The 22,572-nt window shown below is 47.1% G+C and overlaps 1 protein-coding gene across 3 annotated transcripts in view; it reads left to right on the top strand.

Moving 5' to 3' along the window:
• The window catches only part of PLXNA4 (plexin A4), a 462,053-nt gene that overhangs the window by 420,469 nt on the left and 19,012 nt on the right, over window positions 1-22,572 (top strand). For all 3 annotated transcript variants that reach the window (XM_030015469.2, XM_030015470.1, XM_030015471.1), the window contains 5 exons: window positions 4,985-5,144; window positions 12,020-12,123; window positions 13,892-13,991; window positions 16,988-17,178; window positions 20,898-21,067. In XM_030015469.2, coding sequence (XP_029871329.1) covers window positions 4,985-5,144; window positions 12,020-12,123; window positions 13,892-13,991; window positions 16,988-17,178; window positions 20,898-21,067 — 725 coding nt within the window. The remainder of the gene's footprint in view (window positions 1-4,984; window positions 5,145-12,019; window positions 12,124-13,891; window positions 13,992-16,987; window positions 17,179-20,897; window positions 21,068-22,572) is intronic.

Consider the following 22,572-nt stretch of genomic DNA (forward strand, 5'->3'; position numbering starts at 1 on the left):
GAACTGATTCAGTATTTGTAATATAGGAATTCCCTCAATGTCTTCTGCTTTCTACCAAATGTACCTGGTCACCACTGTGAGTTTGCAGTGTGTGTGGCTAAAATTCTTTGGGTTGTTCACGTTTCATGAGTGCTAGATAACTGCTTGACTGAGTTAAATCACAATTCCAGCAGCGTGGCATATTGAAACAGGCTGTTTATTGTCATTATTCCAGGAAGCCAAGGCCGGGGCTTCTTTTGGAAGGCATTTATTCTTTAGCCTGTGTTAATCGTGACCAACTATTTTAAGTTATGGTTTCAAATATGGTTTGAGTGAAAAGCAGATCCAAAGAAATTGACTTATCCAGGGAGAAAAAAGAAGACAGAGCACTTGCAGACATCTGGAATTACTGATTTTACAATACACACCTCATTCACTAAATTTAGATTGTTTCAGTCTGATTTCTTTCCAAAGCAAATAGCTCTGACTTGCTGTCTGCCAGGTCCTACAGTTCTCCGAGGAAGCAGCCTCAATGTCCTAGGGTCTTTGCAGTCTTTAACAATTTCTGTACTTACAAGGGATTGTTCAGTACAGTAGAAACTAAGCTAGTTACAGATGTGATTTGCTAGAATAAATGTGTTGCAACTAAACAGTAGGTCTTCTCCCAAGCTGTATAACTCAGAGAAACACCCTCTTGTGTTAATGTCTTCGCTAGCAGTCAGTGCTCATCACCTCTGGTCTGCAGTGTTATTAAAAACCCAGCTAGATTATTCCATCTATGTGAGACAGGAAGATCTCATCCCTGCTGACTGCCATCTGCCTTTGCCAGAATCCATGATTTTTTAACCGTTCACCAAAACAGAGTCCAGATGCAAAAACCTCACTCCCTACTGCCACTGCTCCGCTGTCACCGGGAGATGAAAGACCATCCATCTCCTGTGTCAGCTTCATTTCTGTTGATACAAATAATGCAGGGGAGCAAAGACCTCGATGTGTGTCGGAAGCTGTCAAGAGTATTGGCTAATTAGTGCTTGGGGGTGGTAGGTGGGAGCTGCCCAGTACATCTTAAGCAGTGGCATGTTCTGCGTGGTCCCCGCACACCTCGGTGGCTCCAGGGCTGAAAGCCTAATCAGATCATCTCTTCTGACAACATATTCCAGATAGATAAAGATACTTTCAGCTGCCTTTGGTTAGGGCTTTTCAGGGAATTTTGGTGGCAGGGAGGAAGCCACTGCCAAGGTATCAGAAGACTCTCCTATGTTTGGCTTTTCTGGGAGTCCTTCTCCTCCTTATTCACTGCCAAGCCTCGCTGTATGCTAGCCCCCTTGAACCTTCCTTGGATCAGTCTAGAAGGGAGAGAAAGATGTTTATCCCTGGGACAGAAGCTGTAGTCACGTCCTGGTCTCAGGGCAGACCACTCAAACACTGCGGAGAACTCAGAGCCAGGGTCGCCATATGAGTAATCACAAGCTGTGCCTTTATTATTTGAGTGCCAGTAATCTGTAGCGGAGATCAGGGCTTAGCTGTGCTAAGCATTGCATGTATGTGTATACACTTAGAGACAGCTCATGGCTGGAAGGGCCGACAGACAAAAAAAGCCCAAGGATGTAGAAAAAAGTCAATAAATACAAATCCAGTGAGATGACATGCCCCAAGTTCCTACACAGTCAGTGGGAGAGCAGGGCTCAGAGATTACTACTCCGCTTGGTCCCAGTCCCATACCTTTTCCTGTTGACGCCACAACTGGCACCTTCCTTATGCTATGCTGACACAGACCTCAATGCATGACAGAACAGCAGTACCAAGTACTGGTGTCCTCTCAGTGGCAAAACATTCAGCATCTCCTTGAGTGACACTGGAGTCTCCTCTCCCCTTCATCCACCTTGCTAGCTCTGCCCCACAGGGCTCAAATGCAGGTGGTGGGTGATGGAGCAGTAACAGTAAATGCATTCAGGAGGTCAGCATCGCAAAACTTCCCTCAGAGTGACTAATCACTAGGAATACAACACAGGCCATCTCAGGGGTCTCTTCCCCACCAGTTGACATCAAAGATTGTGTTGACGTAGCTGAGCAACGCTGCAGGAGCAATGGGAGTAGTTTTCTGTCTTACTTTGGTTGTATGAGGACAGGTCCGGGTTGAAGCACAGGGCAAACCTTACTCTTCCAGTGAGACTGGAACATCTGAACTCTGCTAAATCAATGAAGCCAATGCTTAGATTTTTTTTCTCCTGGTCATCCCCTACCAGGGATAATCTACAGAAGCCCAGAGTGACAACAGAGGAAACCCTTGGGAGGATTCCCACAGAAGTGGTAGGAATGTCTCCATTGCAAACACCTCATTACAATTAGGAGCTTCAGTCTGTTGGAAGGGCAGCGGAGATTTTCAATCTGTGGTGTAAGGATGACTTACATAGGGCCCATGACAATCTCCAAAGAACAGCTATTTAGTGGGTGCAATACACAGATGCACCCTGCAAAATTCCTGAAGTCTTTGTACAGAGAAAATTTAGTCTTCCACAAGAGAACAGTTGGAAAACACCAGCTGAGAGTTGTTGTGCAGCCTGGGGCATATATGTCAAAGCCACTGTGCTCTGGGAAAGGTGTGGGTTTCTGTAAGCTATGCTTGAATTCCCTAAAATGTTGAAAGGAGCCTCTTGACTGTCATTCAAATGAACACACTGGAGTTCGGGGGTTTACAGGTACTACCAGCTGCCCCCATCTATGCTTGAAACCACTGAGAACAAACTTCTCTCTGTACAGTCCTTTTAAATATTGCCTTCCCTGCTCCTTCTTCTTTCAACGGAGCTGGAAAAGAAGCAAGCAAGGACTACTGTAGTCAGAGCATGAATGATTGTGGCTTACTCAGGCAGAGTTTTCCTGCCACCTTCCAATGTTAGCACCCTGTGAAATTCAAGGACGACCAAGTTATAAGAGCAAATCACCATTGTCAGCTTCCAGCTGGATGATGGTCCTCACTGCATGGTGGATATTGGTGTGGTGGACACTAGTCAACACCTGCAGGAGATGTTGGGTCTTCTGGACCAGATGTTGGCCTGGCAAGGTAGCCCAGATTATTTTAAAGAGCACTAAGTGCTTTCATGTGGGGAACTGAACTGAACCCTAGGTGTTTGCATTAGAGATGAATCATGCTACCGAGCTTGCTCTGACTGACATCATCTCATTTCACCTCAGCTGAGCTCAGATCACTGAGACCTGGAGAGTAACTTGGTCTCCAGAATCACATGTGACCCCCCTAGCACTCTCAGAAGGGCTGTCCTAGCCTGCCATCACCTCTTCATTTCCCTATGTATAATGGGAGGGGGACAACTAGTAACCACAACACTGGTTGCATTTCAGCTGTGCTTTTTATGTATAGTTCTGTGATCCTTTGAGATGAAAGATGCCACAGAACTGTAAATCTGTGCCATTGTTATTATTATCTGAATTGATGCTGCTTCAATACTCCTGGAAGTGACATATAAATAATAGCATTATGATCTAATCAATATCTCATATTTACATCTCCCCTTTCATCCAGAAAGATCACAGAGCTCTTTGTAAGCAATATCTTCACAAGTCCCTCTTAGTTGAGCATAACAGCACCAAAGGGAGCCTGGTGAGCCAATATATAATTATACTGATATGATTTCACCCAGTTTCAAGGCTCTTTGAGATCCCACTGCATCTTAGTAGGTTAAGATGGAAAATGATGGAGGGTCCAGTACCTATTGCGTACTACAGAAGGGAATTTACAGTCAAGGCAGAATTTGTCTAAGGCACCAAAACTAACATGTCTGCACTTGTAAAAGTGGCACAGGAACATTTAATGACCGTATATAGCCAGGAGCATCACTGAACACTTCTTCCAAGTGCAAAGGTGGTAAGTTTGTAAAAGTTTATAGACTTCACACTCCTGTAACCAGAAGAGAGCAGAATGCTCGACATAGACATGGCCAAGAGTTAGCAGGCAGATTGCTGTTAAATGCTGTGTGTATAAAAGGTATCCCGCCTGCCGTCGCCACCCCATATGCTTTGCATTTACTCTTGGACAGAGTCTTTGGAGAAAATTATATTCTCCTTCTAAGAAATGAGAGGCCTCTCTAGTTGGGTCAATTTTCTTGTTCTATATGTGAAAGCAGAAGTTGTTGTTGCTGTTTTGTGTTACATTTTTTAAGAAGCCCTGCATTTCAAATCAAGAACATTCTTCTGAGAAGGGTCTGGGTCAGTCCCGAGGCTGTGCAGAAGATGGACAAACCTAAGGCTGAGAGATTGAAGAGTACTTTTACCTGAATTGTCTAAGTCAGGTGGCAATGCAAGAAGGCCACTACTGAATTAGGTCACCTTGCCAGCTCTCTAGGGAGCATGGAATGGGTCAGAGGCCAAGGAAAGCTCTGGAGAGCCCTTTGGATATCAGTTCAGCTCCAACCAGGGTCAGTTCTGATTGAATTTTTAATGGTTTCTATGAAAAGAGTGTGTCAATGACCATTGTCTGGTACCATTTGGGTGAATGCCATCTTTACTGAAAGCACCAGAACCCGAACTGGTATTCATGGGCTTTCTGTTATTAAGTGTAGTGAAGATGCCAAGGAGATAAGGCTCAAATCTAAGGGGTTGTTCCCACAGGTATAGTTTTACCTCACAGAGGTAAGTGGTGTGAGACACAAGTTCAGAAGAACCTTCACATCAGCCCTAAGGCACTGGCTGCAACATCTGGGAGCCCGCAACACTTAGCTGAGAGCCAACGGCTGAGTTACCTTTAATTCACTGGGCACAGACAGTGGTAAGGGGTGAGAGCAGCACAGGCGTGGATGCATGGAATCCCCCTGTGTGAAACCAGATCTCTGTGCCCTCTTGAAAGAGGGAATACTTTTGGTACACGTTTTTTTCCCCTCATTGCACCCTAGATCCCTCTGGCTTGTAAGATGCAGGGACCTGCAAGAAGGACAGCCACGGGGTTCCCGTGCTGCTGTGAAATGTGTGGTGGGTCTCACTGCCTCTCCCTCAGGTCCTGAGCTGCGTCAACCCCGACAATGTGAACAGCCCCGAGATCCCGGTGAAGATCCTGAATTGTGACACCATCACGCAGGTCAAGGAGAAGATCCTCGATGCCATCTTCAAGAACGTGCCCTGCTCCCACCGGCCCAAAGCTGCTGATATGGACTTGGGTATGTGAGTGCACAACGGGCCCTGATTGCCCCTGGGCGGTGGGGAGAGGGGAGATGGGAGACAGCCAAACTCAATCCAGACACTGTTTTCTGGGGCAGGTGCCACCTTTCCAGACTGAGTGTACCCTTGGTGCTTGTGCAAGCAGCCGCAATGGTGAGAGGGCGGCAGAGACTGATTAAATTGCTGCATACGCTCCTGGCTTATGAAATCTTTGGCCTTGAGGATTTAAAAAGACCAGTAGCCATCCTGCTTTTCTGCCCACAGAATTCAGCTTGGACGAGGGTATGGAAAAGGCATGATGGGGGCTATTCTCGCTGTCCTGCCAAAGACCCCTGGAAAAAGAGTACCAAATGCCCAGGGTGATGTTTTCAGCAGTGTTCTGGTTGCAGAGATTTATTCCTAGCTCTCCTCTGAATAGTGAGGGTTTGAATTATATATATCTTCTTGCTGAGATAGTCACAGCCCAAGCAGTATTAATTACTCGTTGTGCAGGCACAGGAAAGGGAATGAAGCATCCTATGTTCAGTGGGCTCCATCCATCTCACCCCTGACTGCTTCCCTCTCCTGCCAGCACCCCACCACCGACAGCAGGGCTGGGAGCTGCTGCTCTGAGATTTCCTCTCTGCAGAGGACTAGGAGGTCTTAAGAAAAGATTAGCCCTTCTGTTTATGAATTCATGCTTTTTTTCTCAGTGTTTTGTTCCTTTGTGCATTGCTCTGCTTGGAGGGTGAAAAGAGCAGCCCCAGCTTCACTTGCATTTCTAGGCAGTTGTGCTGTTGAGCTCTGGGGCACGCTGGGTGCTGTACAGACCAGTGCAGGGGTGCCTCTGAGTCCGAAATCCGTTTCTGCTCAAAATCTGGAGCAAGAATGCTGGGAGGAGTGAGGTGTCTGAAGTTGGGGTCCAGGGGCAGGTGTGATAGTACACCTGGAGTTGACTGTGAAAGAATGTAGAAGAATCTGCTCGGGGCATTGTAGAGGTGTCTGGTAGGGAGCTGGGGACTGCATTGTGGCTGTATCTGCCAGAATTTGCCCTCAATGACCTTCAGTGAAAGAGAGTTGAGTGGAAAATGATGGAGTCTATAAAACCCAGCAAAGTAGAAGAGGAACCAAAAGGAGAAGGGATGGACTGATGCCAAGAAACAATTCACAGCAATAATGGAGGTAGGAATGAGAGGTCAGGGATTAAAGCGTCTATATGTGTGTGTGTATGTGTAGGGGAGGAGGGGATTCTTGACAGAAATTGCAGCAAGATTCCTGCTCATGAAAGGCAGTTAGAATAACGAAACAAGGTGCCAAAACCAGCAGCAGTAAAGAACAGATCATATAGATCATCAAGAAAGGACTCAAGGTGATTCTGGAGCGGCTGTGAGTCAGCAGGCGAATGGTGAGTGCTAGGGTGAGCAGGAGGGCGGATAGGGCAGGGTGCCAGGGCACAGTGGGCCGGAGGAGTGGGGTTTCCAGCCAGATCTCTTGACCTGTCTGGTGCTGGAGGATGGCCACAGAGCCCATTACGTTCGGATCCCAGACTGGGTGTGAGTGGAAAGTAGTTTGTTCTGCTGTGGGGATGAATGATGCATCCGTAACGGGAGGTGGGAATTTTACCTGCATGTTGCAAATACGAGGGACAAGTTGGAGTCCACAGATTTTACTGTAGCTCTGACAAGTGACAGATACAAAAGTGTGTGTGTGTGTGTGTGTGTGTGTGTGTGTGTGTGGTCCCAGCTGGAGCCTGACAATTTTGCATCCAGGATTGCTGCTGTTTTAAGAAATATTGACCTGCTGAGCGGTGCTGAGGACCAGCGAGTTCCAGAAAGTATTTATGAGCCTGAGCACCCCTCAGAGGACAGACTTGTCCATACTGACAGGAGACTGCTTAATGAGCAATAGCATTGTTGGCCAATAGCATTGATGATGCAGGTGGGGAAAAAAAACAAAACAAAACAAAACAAAACACAACCCCCCCCTCATCTAGCAGAAGAGTCTTGCCAGCAGCAATATAGTTGCAGGCTCCTTTAGCACAGCAGCTAACAAGGTGGGAGGAGCAGGGCTGGCATGGGTGAAGCAGGAAAAGAGGATACGCACGTCCAGCCACAGCTCCAGCCCAGCCTCTTTGCAGGAAAAGATGTTTATTGGCACCTGGCATCCTTTGGTGACAGTGAAGGCAGCAAGGGGAGAGCAGAAAGCACTGCTGGCCATTAGGAAGCAGCACAGAGCTCTCAGGATCAGCCTGCCCTAGGCTGAATGCTCAGAACTGCAAAGGCAGCTGGATCAGCCCCGCTAGTCCATTCCAAACAGGAGGTCAGAGCAGATGACTGTAATCTGGCCTTGAAATCGATGGTTTTCTAAACAGCAACACCATTTTCTATTACCATTACAATTTTCTGGGCTTTCTGTCCATACTAAGGCCGGATTGCTCACATGGAAGAAAGCAAACAAGCTAATGAGTTATTTTGAGTTGTTAAATGCAGGGTAGCTGCAGGCAGAGTGACTTGTGTGTGTCGCAAATGTCATAATGTTTTGCAGTTACCCAGACAACTCATGGAGGGGGTTGTCAGCTGAAAGCACTTATTTTGGACACCCTGAGGTTACATTTTAGTCCAAAACCCCAATTGCAGCCCTCTGAGTAAAGGCTTCTTTCTACAGTGGCTATTTTTGTGATTATTATTTTTTAACACCCTCACCATAAATAAAATACCCCATCTTTGGGAAAGCATTAGGGTGTGAGGATCGCGAAACAGGAATTTGGCTTCATGCTGAGGCATTCACTCTTCCCTGTGTTTCGGTTGCTTTTTGAAAGGGACTGCTGAGGTGATGGGAGCTACTAGGTTGACTGCCTTGCACTCAGTGATGCTGTCTCAGGCTCATTGTGGACCATGTCAGGCAAGCTTTCGCTGCCCCACCAACGGTGCAGTACTGGGATGCGGGGCTCAACCTTTAGGAGCCGTTTAAACTGGGTCCAACTCGAGTAAGGCAGGCAACTTGCATATATAGGATGAAATATTTCCCAGGCATCTTCCATCTGCACTTTCTGATATGAACTTTTTTTTCCTCAACCACGGTGGTCCTTTCTCCACTGCAGAAGCAGATCTGAGTTTCTCCTCTCTTCCTAGAGGTCACCACATACTAGACATTTACCCTTTTTTTTTTTCTACCCACCTGATTGCGCTGGTGCCTGCAGCATACAGGCAAAGGGTTTATTCTCCTGTTTCCTGCACCAATCTGTTTCTCATGTGGAAATTACTGGGAAGTGAAAAAACACTCATAAGACTAAAATCAGCCCCCCAGCTCTTCAGACTAATCCTTCACAAGCACAAGTGTTCATGAAATAGGCATTGAGCCTGGGTAAGCCACGTGCATTTGTTCCACATGCCATTGCTGTGCACAGTCAGCCACAAACTGTTGCACAGCCCTTCATGGGAGGCTTTGGGTCTTTAGGAAAAGGATGGGAAGCACAGTATATGGCATGAACAGTTGATTGAAATGGATGCATCATGACCTAGAAGTGCCTGTAAAGGATGCTGTAACTGATGATGACTAGCTCAAATGAAGGCACTTGGAGTGAGCTGGTAGGTTTTCCATCCACCTGGTTATTTAAATTGCCTCTGAAAAATGTTCTCTCTGCTACGATTTTCTCCCTTGTTCAATGGGCATCTTCAGGGTGACTCGGATCAGAGAGAAGGCACGAGGAAGGTGTAACATTTTCTATAGGATTTGAGGTGCAGGAGGACATCTCCTAATCGCCCATCTTCCCACTGGGTCATTCCCTAGCCAGGCATTGCTACAGCTCAAAGAAGCACCTCTTTGTCAAAGGCCCCTGGAATTTCCTTTTTCCCAGTTGAGCTGAACAGAAAGGTTGCTTCTTAAAAAAAAAAAAAAAAAAAAAAAAAAGGAAAAAAGAAAAAAAAAAGAAGAAGTAATTCCTGCGTGCAATAAAAAGATACACTATCTGCTGAATGAAATATAAAGGCTTCACAGCAGCTGTCTCCTGAGTTTGCATTTACCACTGCTCCTGATTGGAAGGCTTGATAAAGATAATGGGATTTTTTACCTCCCTCCCCCTCTCTCTCCCTCTCTCCGGAAGGTGGAAGTGTAACAAATTGGATTGGAGTATGTCTCTCCTTTGTGCCGCCTCGCAGAGGAGTGCACAGATCTGATGAGAGAGGGGACAGGGTGTTGCCAGCGAGGACAAAGCTAACAGTTTTCACGTAGTGCTGTGAATATGGATGCCGGGGTCACCTTTTCCTCCTTTGCATCCTCCCTTCCCATTCCCTTGCTCCCAGCCATTGCATTTCTTTGCAGACCAGTGTGTGTCCACCTCAGCTGGCACTCACGGAGAAGGGGAGCGTGGTGTGCTCCTGTGAGACAAGGAAGAATTGGGGGACCACAACTGGGGGTCCTTTCCCAGACATTGCTCACATGCACGATGAAGTGATTTGTATTTCATCAGGGCAAACAGGCTGGAAAACTGAAGCCAGATGCTCTGAACCTGCTCTGCAGGGTGTTTTCCTCCTTGTCTTGCTCAGGAGTGGGTCTTGTGCAGAGTCAGGCTGGCCCTTCCTCTTCCTCGCATGGCCCCTTTCTACAGGCAGGCCAAGGGGAAGAGCTTGGCAATGCCGTGTCTGTGCAGGAGCACAAAGACCTTGAGGGGACATCCCACGATGTCCCCGGCTCCCCTGAAGCAGACGGAAAGCTTCTGCTGTTCTGAGGACCTTGTCCAGCCCTTGACACATGATAAAGCACAGAATGAGGAAAGCTGTGCCTACCCTTCATATCAGAGCCAAGTGCAACACTGAGAACTCGTGCATCCCTCCAGAAACACTACACGAATGTGTGTGTCTCTCGCCCAAGATGAGTCAGGAGGGAGGAGGACCATAGGAACATCCAGAGCCCTGAAGGAGAGAGGTCGAAGAGACACCGTGCCCAAGAGACCATGAAGAAGGCACAGAAGAGACAGATTCTCTGGGCTTTTGGCACTCTGTGTGGCACTTTGTAAGAGCACCATTTCCCAGGCCACCCCAAACTTCAGCATTTATGCTCTGCCAAGCAATGTCTGGGACCAGTTAGCTTCCCGGAATCCGGTCCAGGTGGGAATGAACAGAGAGCATCATCCTCGGACATCACAAGGATAATGTGGGTGAGGATCTAAGGAGCTGGAGTAAATGAAGGGCTGTTCAGGATCAGTGCTTAGCCAACATAACCTTTGCTTACTCTCTGAGTATCTCCAGCCAAAGTAACACCCAGCAATAAACACAGCAGCTGACCTCTTCCTGCTAATTTAAATGAATAATAAAGGCAAGGGAGGCTTTCCCAATACATTTTAATTATGTGATAAGAAAACTGCTGAAACCAAAAGAAATCTGTAATGGTCCTTGCATTTTTATATTAGGAGAAATAAGCAGGGGTGGTAGGTGATGTCTCCATATCCAAGAGTTGATTTTAATTAACTCCTACAAAAGAATAGACTTTCTGATTCGGCTCTGGCTAAACTGTATGTGGCTGGGTCACTGTGACTGAGACATGACAACCAAAAAGGAAGCTTTGGATGGTCCAGGTTGTCCGGGGTTAAGCCACAGCTTTCCCTGCTGTCACCAGGTGATACTACATTTCTCTCCTTTTGGCCGTGTTTGTGTTCCTTGGCTTCAGACAAGTCTGTGAGCTCTCTGTGGGGAAAGCTGTGACAATCCTCCACATGGAACATTCTTCAAGGTTTGAGGGAAAGGTGGTACCCTGAGCAGTGACAGGGTGCTCCAGTCCTGCAGAGGGAGAGAAGCATTGAGCATTTTGGGGTGGAGGCTGGAGAGCTGGATGTGGTCAGAAACTGGAGCCCTTCTGCCACATGCTGCTGAAGGCTGGTAGAGATTACGTGCACCATGGAGCAGGATGTTGGTTCCATCTTTGGTTCTTCTCCCCATTGTGCCTCTACTGTGCCCAAAGCTAAGGGCTTCCTGCTCTCCATCACTTCTGGATGTGAGTAGCAAGAAGTATTGTGCAAGCACTAATGGAGATGAACTGAGCCCAGCACAGGGTCTGGTGCTGTGCTGAACAAGACCCTGCTCTGCCCGGGGGAGCCCTCTCTGGGGCTGGGTCTTGACAGTTAGACATATCTCAGGTATCAACAAAGGCTGTGTCTACGCTGCTAAAGGAAAGAGGGCCAGGGATGAAGTTCTATCCCCGACACATTCATTTATTCCTGTCCCATGGTGATGGCTAACATACGCAAGGACAGGCTGGTCTTGGAAAAAGCCGCGTTGAAGCAAGAACAGAGCCAGGGAGTCAGCCAAGAGTTAAGCACTGTGCATAACCAGGGTGCTGAAGCACCAGACCTTGCTCTGTTCAGCTCTGCCAATGGATCCATGGCTCTCGGGTCATTGCTTTATTTATCTGTATGGACCTCACCACTGTGTGCTGCACTGCCCTAGCCTTGGACCTCTCATCTCTGTAGGCAACTGCTCTATGTTCTGATCTCTATACGGTGTCACGCTTTAAAGGGGTGAGTGTTTCCTGTGTAAAAGTTGTTTTGTGATAGCAATATCATTTTATCACGGGTAAAATGGTGTGGATAACCTAGGACTTGACTCTCCACTTTGCCACGAGGCTATGATTTTTGCATACTTTCCTGAACCATCTCCCTGAACCTTTCATGGTTCACCTGTCTTCTCTTTCCCTCTGGAAAGAGGAGTCTGGACATTTGTGCACTTGTATGTTGTACGTAGGCATCTGACCGAGCGTAATGGCAATGACTGACATGCTGCTACACGGATGGAGCCCACACATGTGTGACCACGTGGGTTACGGACAGGGGCATTGCCAGGGCTCTGCCCTCTGTCCCAGAGGCTCTGCACAGCAGAGTTCAATGTCCCTGTTCTTCTTGCAGAGTGGCGGCAAGCAAGCGGGGCAAGGATGATCCTTCAGGATGAAGACATCACGACCAAGATAGAGAATGACTGGAAGAGACTCAACACGCTGGCACACTATCAGGTAACTGTGTGAGGCGATGGGTGGAAGGTAGATGAGCTAAGAAAGTGAAAAGGAGAAGGGCAAATTATTATTCTCTAAGATGCAGACATAAACAACAGTTGAGTGGGCAATAACTGGACAGAGCCCCTGTGTTGAGTACATCCATCCTGTTGACATCCATTTCTGCAGGATGTTGAGATCCATAACAGAGGGCTAAAGATGTCTGAAAATATCTTACACAAGTGATAAATTTTATGAAAAATGGAGTTTTGGTCAAAAGCTCCCCCTACTCCTTTCCCTCCTTGCCAAAAAAAAAAAAAGCACTTCATTAAGTTTAATCCAATGCTGACAATTTTGTCATTTCCTCAATCACACCTTAGCAATCTATGTTTCATAACAAGATTTTTTTTTCATTTAAGAGCTGACCTGTGGAGGCAGCAAGAAATAATTTGAAAAGGAAACAAAACTTTTAACTTCAGATTGACTGAGGCATTGCTGGCTGACTCCAGAACAATTTTTTCAGGAGGAGCAGGAATGTTTTCTATTTTATTTCACCCACAAACTAGGCATAATTTTCTTTCCCTTTTTTGCTTTTCCCAGTTGTTTGCTTCAGGCAATGAGCTCCCAGCTATATGGACAAGCTGGGGCAGAACACATCTCAGCTGCCAGGGTGTTGACCTCTATATCATTTACCCTGGCTATCCTGAGGGCAGACATGGAGCATGCTGGGACAGACACTGATACTCCTGCTGCCTCAGTTTCCCCATCTGTAATGTGGGGCTAAAACTACAAAGAGCCAATAATTGCCTTCTGTGATTGCTGAGGGGCTATTTAATTAGGCTCTGCAATGCTTTGAAGATGAAAAACTGTTCAAGTGCTAATTATTATTATTACACAGACAAGAGTTAGACGTTAGCAGTTTTTTTTTTTTCACCCATCTCCTTTTTATGATGTCTTATTTATCACAGATATTCCTGATATGGCTCCTTTGAGCCACTGGCTTGTTAACATTTCTGATACAGGACCCACATGAATCGCCTAGCTATAGAGATGGAAAGTCTGGCTCGTTTCAGAAAGCTCTGTTGTCTGTGGAAACACTGTCCAATGACATCCTGGAGCACAGCCACTCCAAACTTACGGCTTTCCCCTGTCTGAGACCTTCTGACACAGCAGAGAGAAAGAAGTTGTGGTAATTGCTTCAGTCCAGCAGTGCATTTGTCATGTGGAAGGGGGAGACTCTGCATGGGGAGGCTGACAGGATCAGTCAAAGTGGAAAATGTAGATATCCATTTCTGAGCCTGGTACTGAGATATCACCTGCAATTGAGGTGGAAGGAATAGAAAATTTCACATCAGTTTTATCGTCCTTATGGGACATCCCATCCTTCATGTTTGAAATAGCTCAGATGATCTTATTTTTCTCATGCTCCTGTTCTGCCGAAGAGGTTCCTTGTGAAGAACCTACTGTCAGCTTTACTGAGGTTAATGCAAAGACTCACATTGTCATCATAGGACTTTGAATCAGGACCTGAATGGAGCAGAGTCTGCTTTGTCATCAGTTGTCCTATTGTGCAAGTGCAGGCTTCTAGCAGTGTAACAAGGGATTTTGTCCCTTTTTTGTTAACAGACCCACTGAAGAAAGCGTTTGAAGCTTTGGGCCAAAACTACTGTCCTGCCTACAGTGACACTGTTTTACGGCTCAGTTTCTGCTGCTTGAATTTCTGCTGTCCTTGGCATGCTCCTCAGCCAGTTTTCAGAAGCTTAGTGACAAAGTCCCTTTTTGTCTACAGGTGCCAGATGGATCTGTGGTAGCTTTAGTCTCCAAGCAAGTCACTGCCTACAATGCAGTCAACAACTCCACAGTCTCCCGGACGTCAGCCAGCAAGTACGGTAAGGATTTGTGTGCTGATATAGATTGAAAGAACACTGGAGAAGAGATCCCAAAAGTCGTGGTGGTTACAAGAGGCTGAGAACCAGCAGAGAGAATGATAGGCAGATGACTAGTTGTCGTGGTTTAACCCCAGCCAGCAACTAAGCACCACGCAGCCGCTCACTCGCTCCCCCCGCCCAGTGGGATGGGGGAGAGAATTGGGAAAAAAAAGTAAACCTTGTGGGTTGAGATAAGAACAGTTTAATAGAACAGAAAGGAAGAAAATAATAATTATAATAATAACAATAATAAAATTACAATAATAATAGTAAAAGGATTGGAACATACAAAACAAGTGATGCACGATGCAATTGCTCACTGCTCGCTGACTGATGCCCAGATAGTTCCCAAGCAGCGATCCACCCCCAGGCCAACTCCCCCAGTTTATATACTGGGCATGACATCACATGATATGGAATATCCCTCTGGCCACTTTGGGTCAGCTGTCCTGGCTGTGTCCCCTCCCAACTTCTTGTGCCCCTCCAGCCTTCTTGCTGGCTGGGCAGGAGAAGCTGAAAAATCCTTGACTTCTTAGTATAAACGCTACTTAGCAACAACTGAAAACATCAGTGTGTTATCAACATTCTTTTCATACTAAATTCAAAACATAACACTATACCAGCTACTAGGAAGAAAACTAACTCTATCCCAGCCAAAACCAGGACACTAGTTGATAAGATTGCTTGAGGGATGGCAGGAGGAGGGAATTTAGCCATCTAAAACTTTGGCATTTGGTCCAAGCTGTTGATCCAAGTGGTTGGATTGCTCTTGGGAAGTATTTCTCCTCCCTCATTAATGAAAGGAGGAGCCTATATAATTAGCTGCCTACATTTTAGATCACTGAATCTCACTCAGAGTTTGCACAGGAAGAGGCAAGGGAGAAGCACTGCACACTGTATGGGCTCAGTCGTTCTGGTGGGCAAAGTCCTTGGAGCTCAGTCTGTTGTGAAGAAGAATCTGTGGCACAGATGAGCAACCACAATCTACATAGGGCATAGCCTGTCTACAGTTATATCTCAGTGTGGGTGTTGTGTGTCCCACCCAGCTATCTTATTGTCCCAAGGGAATTTGCACCTGGAATAATAATAAAAATTCCTTACTGAGGTCTTATATCAGTATATCTCAAGGCAGTGGATTGTTGTTCCCACTTTACCCATGAGACAACTGAGAATGAGACAGCTGTGACATAGAGACCCAGTGGAAATTCTTCTGTAGAGCTGAACAGAGACCTCCTGAGCCTCACTCACACCATCACACACCTTTCTCCCCTGTGCTAGAATTGCAGCCCAGGATATGTCTCACTATGGTGATGCCAGGCAGCAAAGCAAAACATCTCTAATGTGCAACCAGAGCGCTGCAAAACCATCCGCTAACCTGGATTCAGCTGTCATATCAGTTTATTATTATTTTTAATTTATGAAAGCATCTCCAATCCTTCTTACTCCCTTTAGCTTGAAGGAAGTACAGTTACTCAATGTCCAGAGGAGCCCCCTTCCTCTTTCTCCAAGGACATAGGCAATCCACCAGCCCTTATTAATATTCATCCTCTTTGCCATGTTGTTGCAATTACTGAAAGACACAATGACCTTTGAAAAGGAAGACTTGAGGGGGGTTAATTTCTGCTGGATTTCTCTAATTCTTTTGCCATTTGATTTTTCAGGAGGAGGGAGTGGGGAAGAATGCAGGGGGAGGAGAAGATGTGGTGGGTCAGAAGTGATTGTTAATTGCAATTAAGAAAACAGCATCCAGAGAGAAAAGGATATTCCATCTGATAATTAATATGTAGAGACTGGTAATGCATTAATGAGGCTGATTCAGATCTTGCTACAGAAAGGTGCAATGCTCTTCTGTTAATTATGGTTGGAAAAGATTCTATCTATCTGCAGCATTGCTGGAAGGTCAGGGAGAGGGGAATGCCTCATGCCATCACTCAGAGCCAAAGGGAGGTAAAATTTGGAGGCTAAAGGTGTCCTTGGAGAGGAAATTTGTGCGGGCCCACATGGGGTTCTCGTTTACTTTCTGTCAAAACAAGATTTTGGAGCAGGGAGTCAAGAGGGTGGCTGGGCAGGAGTTACTGGATTGCTCTGATGCTGGAGGAGGGAGAGGAGACAGCTCCTGAGTCTGGGGATGGGGAGCTAGACGAGAGGTCACGTTAGCTACATCAGTATTACTGTGCAAAAAGGCCATGGTCTGTTCTCTGGCCATAATGCCAAGCAGCATGGCATGGTGTGGCTAACGTCCCTACAGGTAAAACAAGTTGTGCTTAGCCAGACTGGTTACCGTGAGTAGCTGGTACTATCCCCTGAACCAGTCCTGGGCAGTGTCTGACACTGATGGTGCTAGTTGTCCCAGGCCAAAGCTTTGCCAGGGAATGTGATAAGAAGTAAAGAGCACGAGCAACTGAAGGACAGTGTTTGAGCCTCGTTTAATTTAATAGTGTAGACATTGACATCAAGTCTGGCTTGGCTGACATCCCATGTCTTTGCTGAGCAAATCACTCAGTCATAAGATAATGCTTTGGTAATAAGGCCCGGTCCATACAGCTGCTTTGGGGGCTTCTCCGTCTCACATTGTAATTCCACAAGGAGATATACTTGTGTTGCCTAATGTTACGATTGGCTGATGAAAATTTATTTAATACTAATTTGGAAATGCAGACCTTGTGAGAGCAGGGACATTGCAGTACTGCTACAGCCTTCCCACTTTGGAGACCCAAACTAACATCTCCCCAGGGTGGACTCACCAGCTGTGATTTATTGTCTCAGCCCCACACCAGAATCTGTATGAGCATCAACTCCATATACTGAATGGGAGAAGTACCTGCTACCGAACCCAGACAGAAGAGGTCTTCTTCTTGCCTGCCTGATGAAAAACTTCTATTAGGTGGCATGTCCTTAGCATGTTAATCCCAATACAAGTGCTACTAGGGCTGAGACACACGCATCTTTCTTTGCAGAAAACATGATCCGTTACACAGGCAGCCCGGACAGTCTCCGTTCCCGCACACCCATGATCACGCCTGACCTTGAGAGTGGAGTCAAGATGTGGCACTTGGTGAAGAACCATGAGCATGGTGACCAAAAAGAGGGTGACCGGGGCAGCAAGATGGTTTCTGAGATCTACCTGACAAGACTACTTGCCACCAAGGTACATGGTGGGGGTGGGGAAGAGGGTGAGAATTTTTTTTTAAAGGCTGCAGTGGAACTTCTTGACTACAAGAAATGAGAGACTGCTCAAAGGATGCCAAAGGAGGATAAAGAGAGAGGAGCAGAAGGAAAATAGAGCAAGACGAGTGCTCCAAGCATGTAGGGAAGGAGCTTGAATTTAGAAAGCAGTCAGAAAGGGACGTTGGAGAGCAATGAGTAGTAAAGAGCCCAGGGCCATGAGACTGCGGGAGAAAGCCAGCACAAGGGTAGGTGCTGGGGTTGTCAATTATACTGGCTTGTAGTTTGTACCAAAATTGAGCAAATGAAGAGCTAGGGAGTAAATATGCTCAGATCAGGTTCCAAGGATGTGTCACGCCTCACAGTCTGAAATGGGCTCCTATGCCACAAAACCCTGAGTTTTGTGGTGCAAGTCCTTCTTCTCCATCTTTCCCCTGGGCCCATAAAGACTCTTGTGCTGATGATGTGGTAGCGGGTTAAGAAGTTGACTGGGATGTAGCTAATAGGTGGCCAGCTCCAAGGAGAGCAAGCAGAGTTAGCTGCCCATCCCTACTGAGACATGGAAAGCTCAGGGTCTCCAAAGAGAAAATAAAGATTAAGTCAGGTGGGGACAGAGCAGGGACATCCTGAACTGAATCTCCAGACACATCTCACACACCACAGCTGGTCCATGGGAAGTGTCTGCAGAGAGGGCAAAGACTGTGTTGGGAAGTTGGTAAGATCCCATCTTCTCAATCCATATTCCCCAAAATGCTGGAAACCAGCCTCCTATGCGGGTGCCTGCCAGAGCCTGCAAAACTTCTGTGGTAGGGCAGTATGTGAGTGTTGAGCGTAATTGGGGATGCAGCACCATGAGGAGGACACTTGCAGACGTGGAGATCACTCAAGCTGACAGGTCTAAAACTTACTGCAGTGGACTTTGGCTCTAGGACAGCCACCGAAAGTGGCTTAATTGCCACTCTCTGCACAGAAAGAACTCACTGTCACTCACCATCACTTCCCTGCAAAGGGGATGGCCGGTTCTTGCTGCAGCTGGCTCACTCTGGGGTTGACACAAGATCTCAGGCCTTTCACTTTCTTTCATCTCTGACCAAGACTATCCTCCACCTAACTCATCTCAAAAGGCTCTACAGGACTGTGGGCAAAAGCAGTTGTCTGGGTTTACATTTATTTGCTCTTCTACCCTGTGGATGGTGGTCTCCTCGGAGAAGCCTGCATTAATGAAGAGGCTGCAACGATCTTCTTTTGCACCCCAGCAGGGACTACGGCAGGTGGAGACGAAGGCAATAGAATCAGACAGGCTTCTTGGGCAGTTCTGCTGTCCTCTTGCAGCGCAGAGCATCTCTGTGCCCGAATCTCTCTAACATGAGAGTTATCTCAGTGCATCCCAGAAGTGGAATCTGCAGGGTACTTGTGGCTCAGGTGTGGCCGATCACGGTGTTATCTCACCCCATTTTGAGCAGGATTAAACCAAGCAGTGATCAAACAGCTCAGTCTTCCTCCCTTCTCTGAAGTTTTGACTATTATCATTTTTTGTCAGGGTGTTAATAGGCACAAACACAATTTCATGTGTTCGTGCAAACACCATCTGAGAGTTTGCCCATCAGACAGGTCTCCATCACATGCTTAAATCCTACCACACAGTCTTACCTGCACATTTGTTCCTCAACTCATTTTGCCTCTCATGTCTGACTCTCCCTGCAGCCTCACTCAGGCTGTCTACGTTGCAGTGGGATTTGGAGATAAAGTGGCTTTGTCTTTAGCCCCTGGTACATGTCCAGCTCCCTGGCATCAAGATGCTTTTACGGGTCATACAACGTAAAAAGAAAATGATGCTCCCCAGGGCTCGGGCCCCAGCTGGTGTAAACCAGCAAGCATTGGACCGGTGCTGATTTACACTGTCTGGGGATATGTCCCCTACCCCACCATTGAATCGCTTTTGCTTTCTGTTCCGGATCACAAACTCAACACTCGGGGGGGGCGGGTTGTGGATATGGCAGGAAAGCAGCTGCGAAACTTGCACAGCAACAGAGAGAGTAGAAAGGCTGGGGGTTTATTGTTTCCCCTGTTGGGCTGAGTGATTTTCTTTTCTCATCATGACCATTTGAGGGAGGGAAAGAGGAGAGACAGCAATTGCTCGTAATACAATCCCAGGGAATACTTAGTTAAACTGACAATGATTTTTATTCTGGTAAATCCCTGACCTCTGAGACCTAGAGTCTCTTGCCTAAAAGCCTCAGAGGTTTTCTTTGTGTTTGTGTGGGTGAGCATGTAGAGAACTAATTCCCTCCAGAAACTGAACCTGAGGGCAGCTCTTCCATGTCAGACCAACAAGATTTCCCCTCGGGGGCCCTTTCTGAGTCAGACATGTGCTGCAGGCCTTTATTCACTCTGTAGGAGTTCACACAAGCAAAAGGTACCTCTGTTTGTTTCCCAAAGAATAAATCAAGTGGTGAATCAGCAAGAGACACCAGCTTTCTAATTAAGTATTTGTTAGCGCTATGTAAACTTGAGCCATTCTGGCGGAACCTGACGCTTCGTTTCTAGTAAGGAGAATTTCTTTCCTGGGTCTGCAGAGAAAGGGGAGGGGTTTATTTTTCAGAAGAGGAAATTTTGCATGTCAGAAAACGTTTGCTGGAGATTTGATTGCTTTTTGGTTATTTTACCAGCTGTATGTGTTGTTCACATATAACTGCCTATGAAGCTCTGGTGGCAGAGCAGAGGTTCAAACATGGGCTAGAGCTCCCCATTCTGCAGGGAAAGCGTGCCTTGCCTGGTTCCCCCCCAAACCCAGCCTGCAGCTCATCTGGTTATCACAGCTCCTCAACTGTCCCCTCTTCCAAACCTGGTCACCCTCTGATATTCCAGCTCTTCACCTTCTTGCTAAAGGTCAACTGTCCTCACCAGCTTGTCCAGGCTGGTTCTCCAAGCACAGGATCTGGGATTCTCCTCCCAGAGGAGCACAAGGAGACCTCTGCAGTCTCTGCAGTGGGTATTACTGAGGTCTGCAGAGCAGTACCTGACACATCCATGCGTTGCTTCTAGGGTTTGCCTCAGTCTCATGCCAATGGGTAGTAACAAATGAGGTCTCTTGGGGATAAGATGAAGTTCATGTTATTTATTATACTACTCACACACATAAAACGGCTGCCTCTCTCCACGAACTCTTGTCCCATTTGTCTCAATGACATCTTCTGCTCTGCCCTGCAGTCATCTGACTTCTATTCCTGGCTTAAGAATTGGCCCTGGATGAAAGCCAGCAAAGAAAATGGCTAGGTTTTGTCTCATGCATGGACTAAAGCAGTTGAGGATAGGATGCAGAGGAGAGGAATCTCGGTGGAAACAGATCAGGGCCTCTCCATCACCATATACCTGAGATGGGGTGAAGTATCCCACCGCAGCTCAGTCACCCTCCCTGGCAGGGAGTGCTAGTAGCAGAGAGGACAGGTAGCATCTTGACTTACTACATCTGTCTGCTAACCAGATGTAGTCGAGATTGTGATGATGCACGTGTCTGCTTAAAGACATCTATATTGAAAGTTCCAACTCATGTCGCATTTAACAGATATTAGATGGCTCCCACTTTTCAATCACACTTTATGGGCCTGATCCACAGACATACTCTGTTTTCAGTAGGGTACCAAAATTCAATGTCCTCTTCCTTGGTAACTCACATTCTTCTTTGCTTCCTTCTCCCAACAGGGCACCCTCCAGAAATTTGTAGACGACCTCTTTGAGACCATCTTCAGCACTGCTCACCGTGGCAGTGCGCTTCCCCTAGCTATCAAATACATGTTCGACTTCTTGGATGAGCAGGCTGACAAGCACAACATCCACGACCCCCACGTGCGGCACACCTGGAAGAGCAATTGGTGAGTGAGACACCCCAGTACAGTCCAGCACCAGGTCCTGGCCTGGAAGGAGAGTAAAGGGACGTGTCGTTTGGGATCTGGCTGCTGGGGGAGCTGAGGAGCGTGGCGTGGGGTTCAGAGCACCGGGCTCAGTCTTCCCAAGCTGATGGGGAAGTCAGAAGATCCTGGAATCTAACAGATGCTCTCTAGGATGGAGCGGTTTGGCTAAACAGGTCCCACTTTGCCCTGTATTACATGGGGGCTGACAGTGTTTCTGAGGGTCCTCATGAGGAAAAATGGTGAAGTGTTTAACTGCTGCAGTGCCCAGGCCCATAGGAATATCTAGGGAGGCATGGGAGAGGATTCAGCACCACTGTCTTCATCTAGACTGGGTGTTTGAATTCCCACTATAGTCAGAGGGGGGCTAGAGCTCCATTTGTTTGCCCACGCCCAGGCATCTAGTGCCATCCGAGATATTTTAAGGTATCCCAGACATCTGCAGGGGATGTGCAGCACTCACAGGAGATTTGTACCCTCCTGGGCTGGCAGCTGGAGGCCAGGAGAGCATCTCAAATGGTACCAAGCACTTAAAGGGGCTGGAGCTGGATGCGAGTCTCCTTCAGAGTGAGTGACAAAGTCTGACATCAGCCCCCTGCTCTAGCTGCCAGGCAGCAGCCCCTCTTCGTACATGTAATGGGACAGCAAGGAAAAACCAGAATCAGTGGAGAGAAAAGATCTCTGCGGCTTCTCTCCGCTGAGTCTCCCTGTTGGAAAGAGTCCCCCGGGGAATCACTCCCTCCCCTTCTCCTGTGCAAATACAGGGACTAAAAAAGGAACAGCAGAGGAGAGCCATGGGGCTCCCAGCTCATGCATTTTTTCCTTTTACCAGCCATGCTGATGGCAGATCGTCACAGCGCAGTGACATAAAAAAAGAAACCCCATGCACCAAAGAGGCTTTCAACTAATGAAACATTAGCATATTATTAACATTATCTGCAGCGCTAATCTAAGGCTGATTGCAGCCACTCAGACTAAATGAGCAGGAGGTTTATTTAAGGGGGGAGGGGGGAAGGCAGAGTGTGTATGTATGTGTGAAAAGGGGCAGTATGAAGAAATCTCTTCAATCAGATTAAATTAACTCAAAGTCACATCATGGGCTTCATTATTCCCAGCTAGGGACATGGTTCCCCCAGCCCCTCCCCGCACCCGTACACACACTCAGGCACACATACACGGGTTCTTGGCTCGTCCGCACTGTGGCTGCGTTTGCCATCCGAACACCTGCAGAAGAAGTTCTGCATAGTTCACTCATCCGCCTCGTCCCCCAACAGAAGAACCTCCATCCCCAGCCTAAAATGTTCCCCCCCCTACAACTCTACCAGGTCTCATTGCCAGCATCTCCCACCTCTCCTGAACTTGGCTGATAGGATTACCTGTGTGGGACTTTCCTTACATTTGCTTTGTGATTTTACTGGCTCAGGAGAACACGCAGTGGTTTAGGAAAATGTGGTGTCATCCCTCTGTCA

This window comes from Aquila chrysaetos, chromosome 5, assembly GCF_900496995.4.
Source record: "Aquila chrysaetos chrysaetos chromosome 5, bAquChr1.4, whole genome shotgun sequence".
NCBI lineage: Eukaryota > Metazoa > Chordata > Aves > Accipitriformes > Accipitridae > Aquila > Aquila chrysaetos.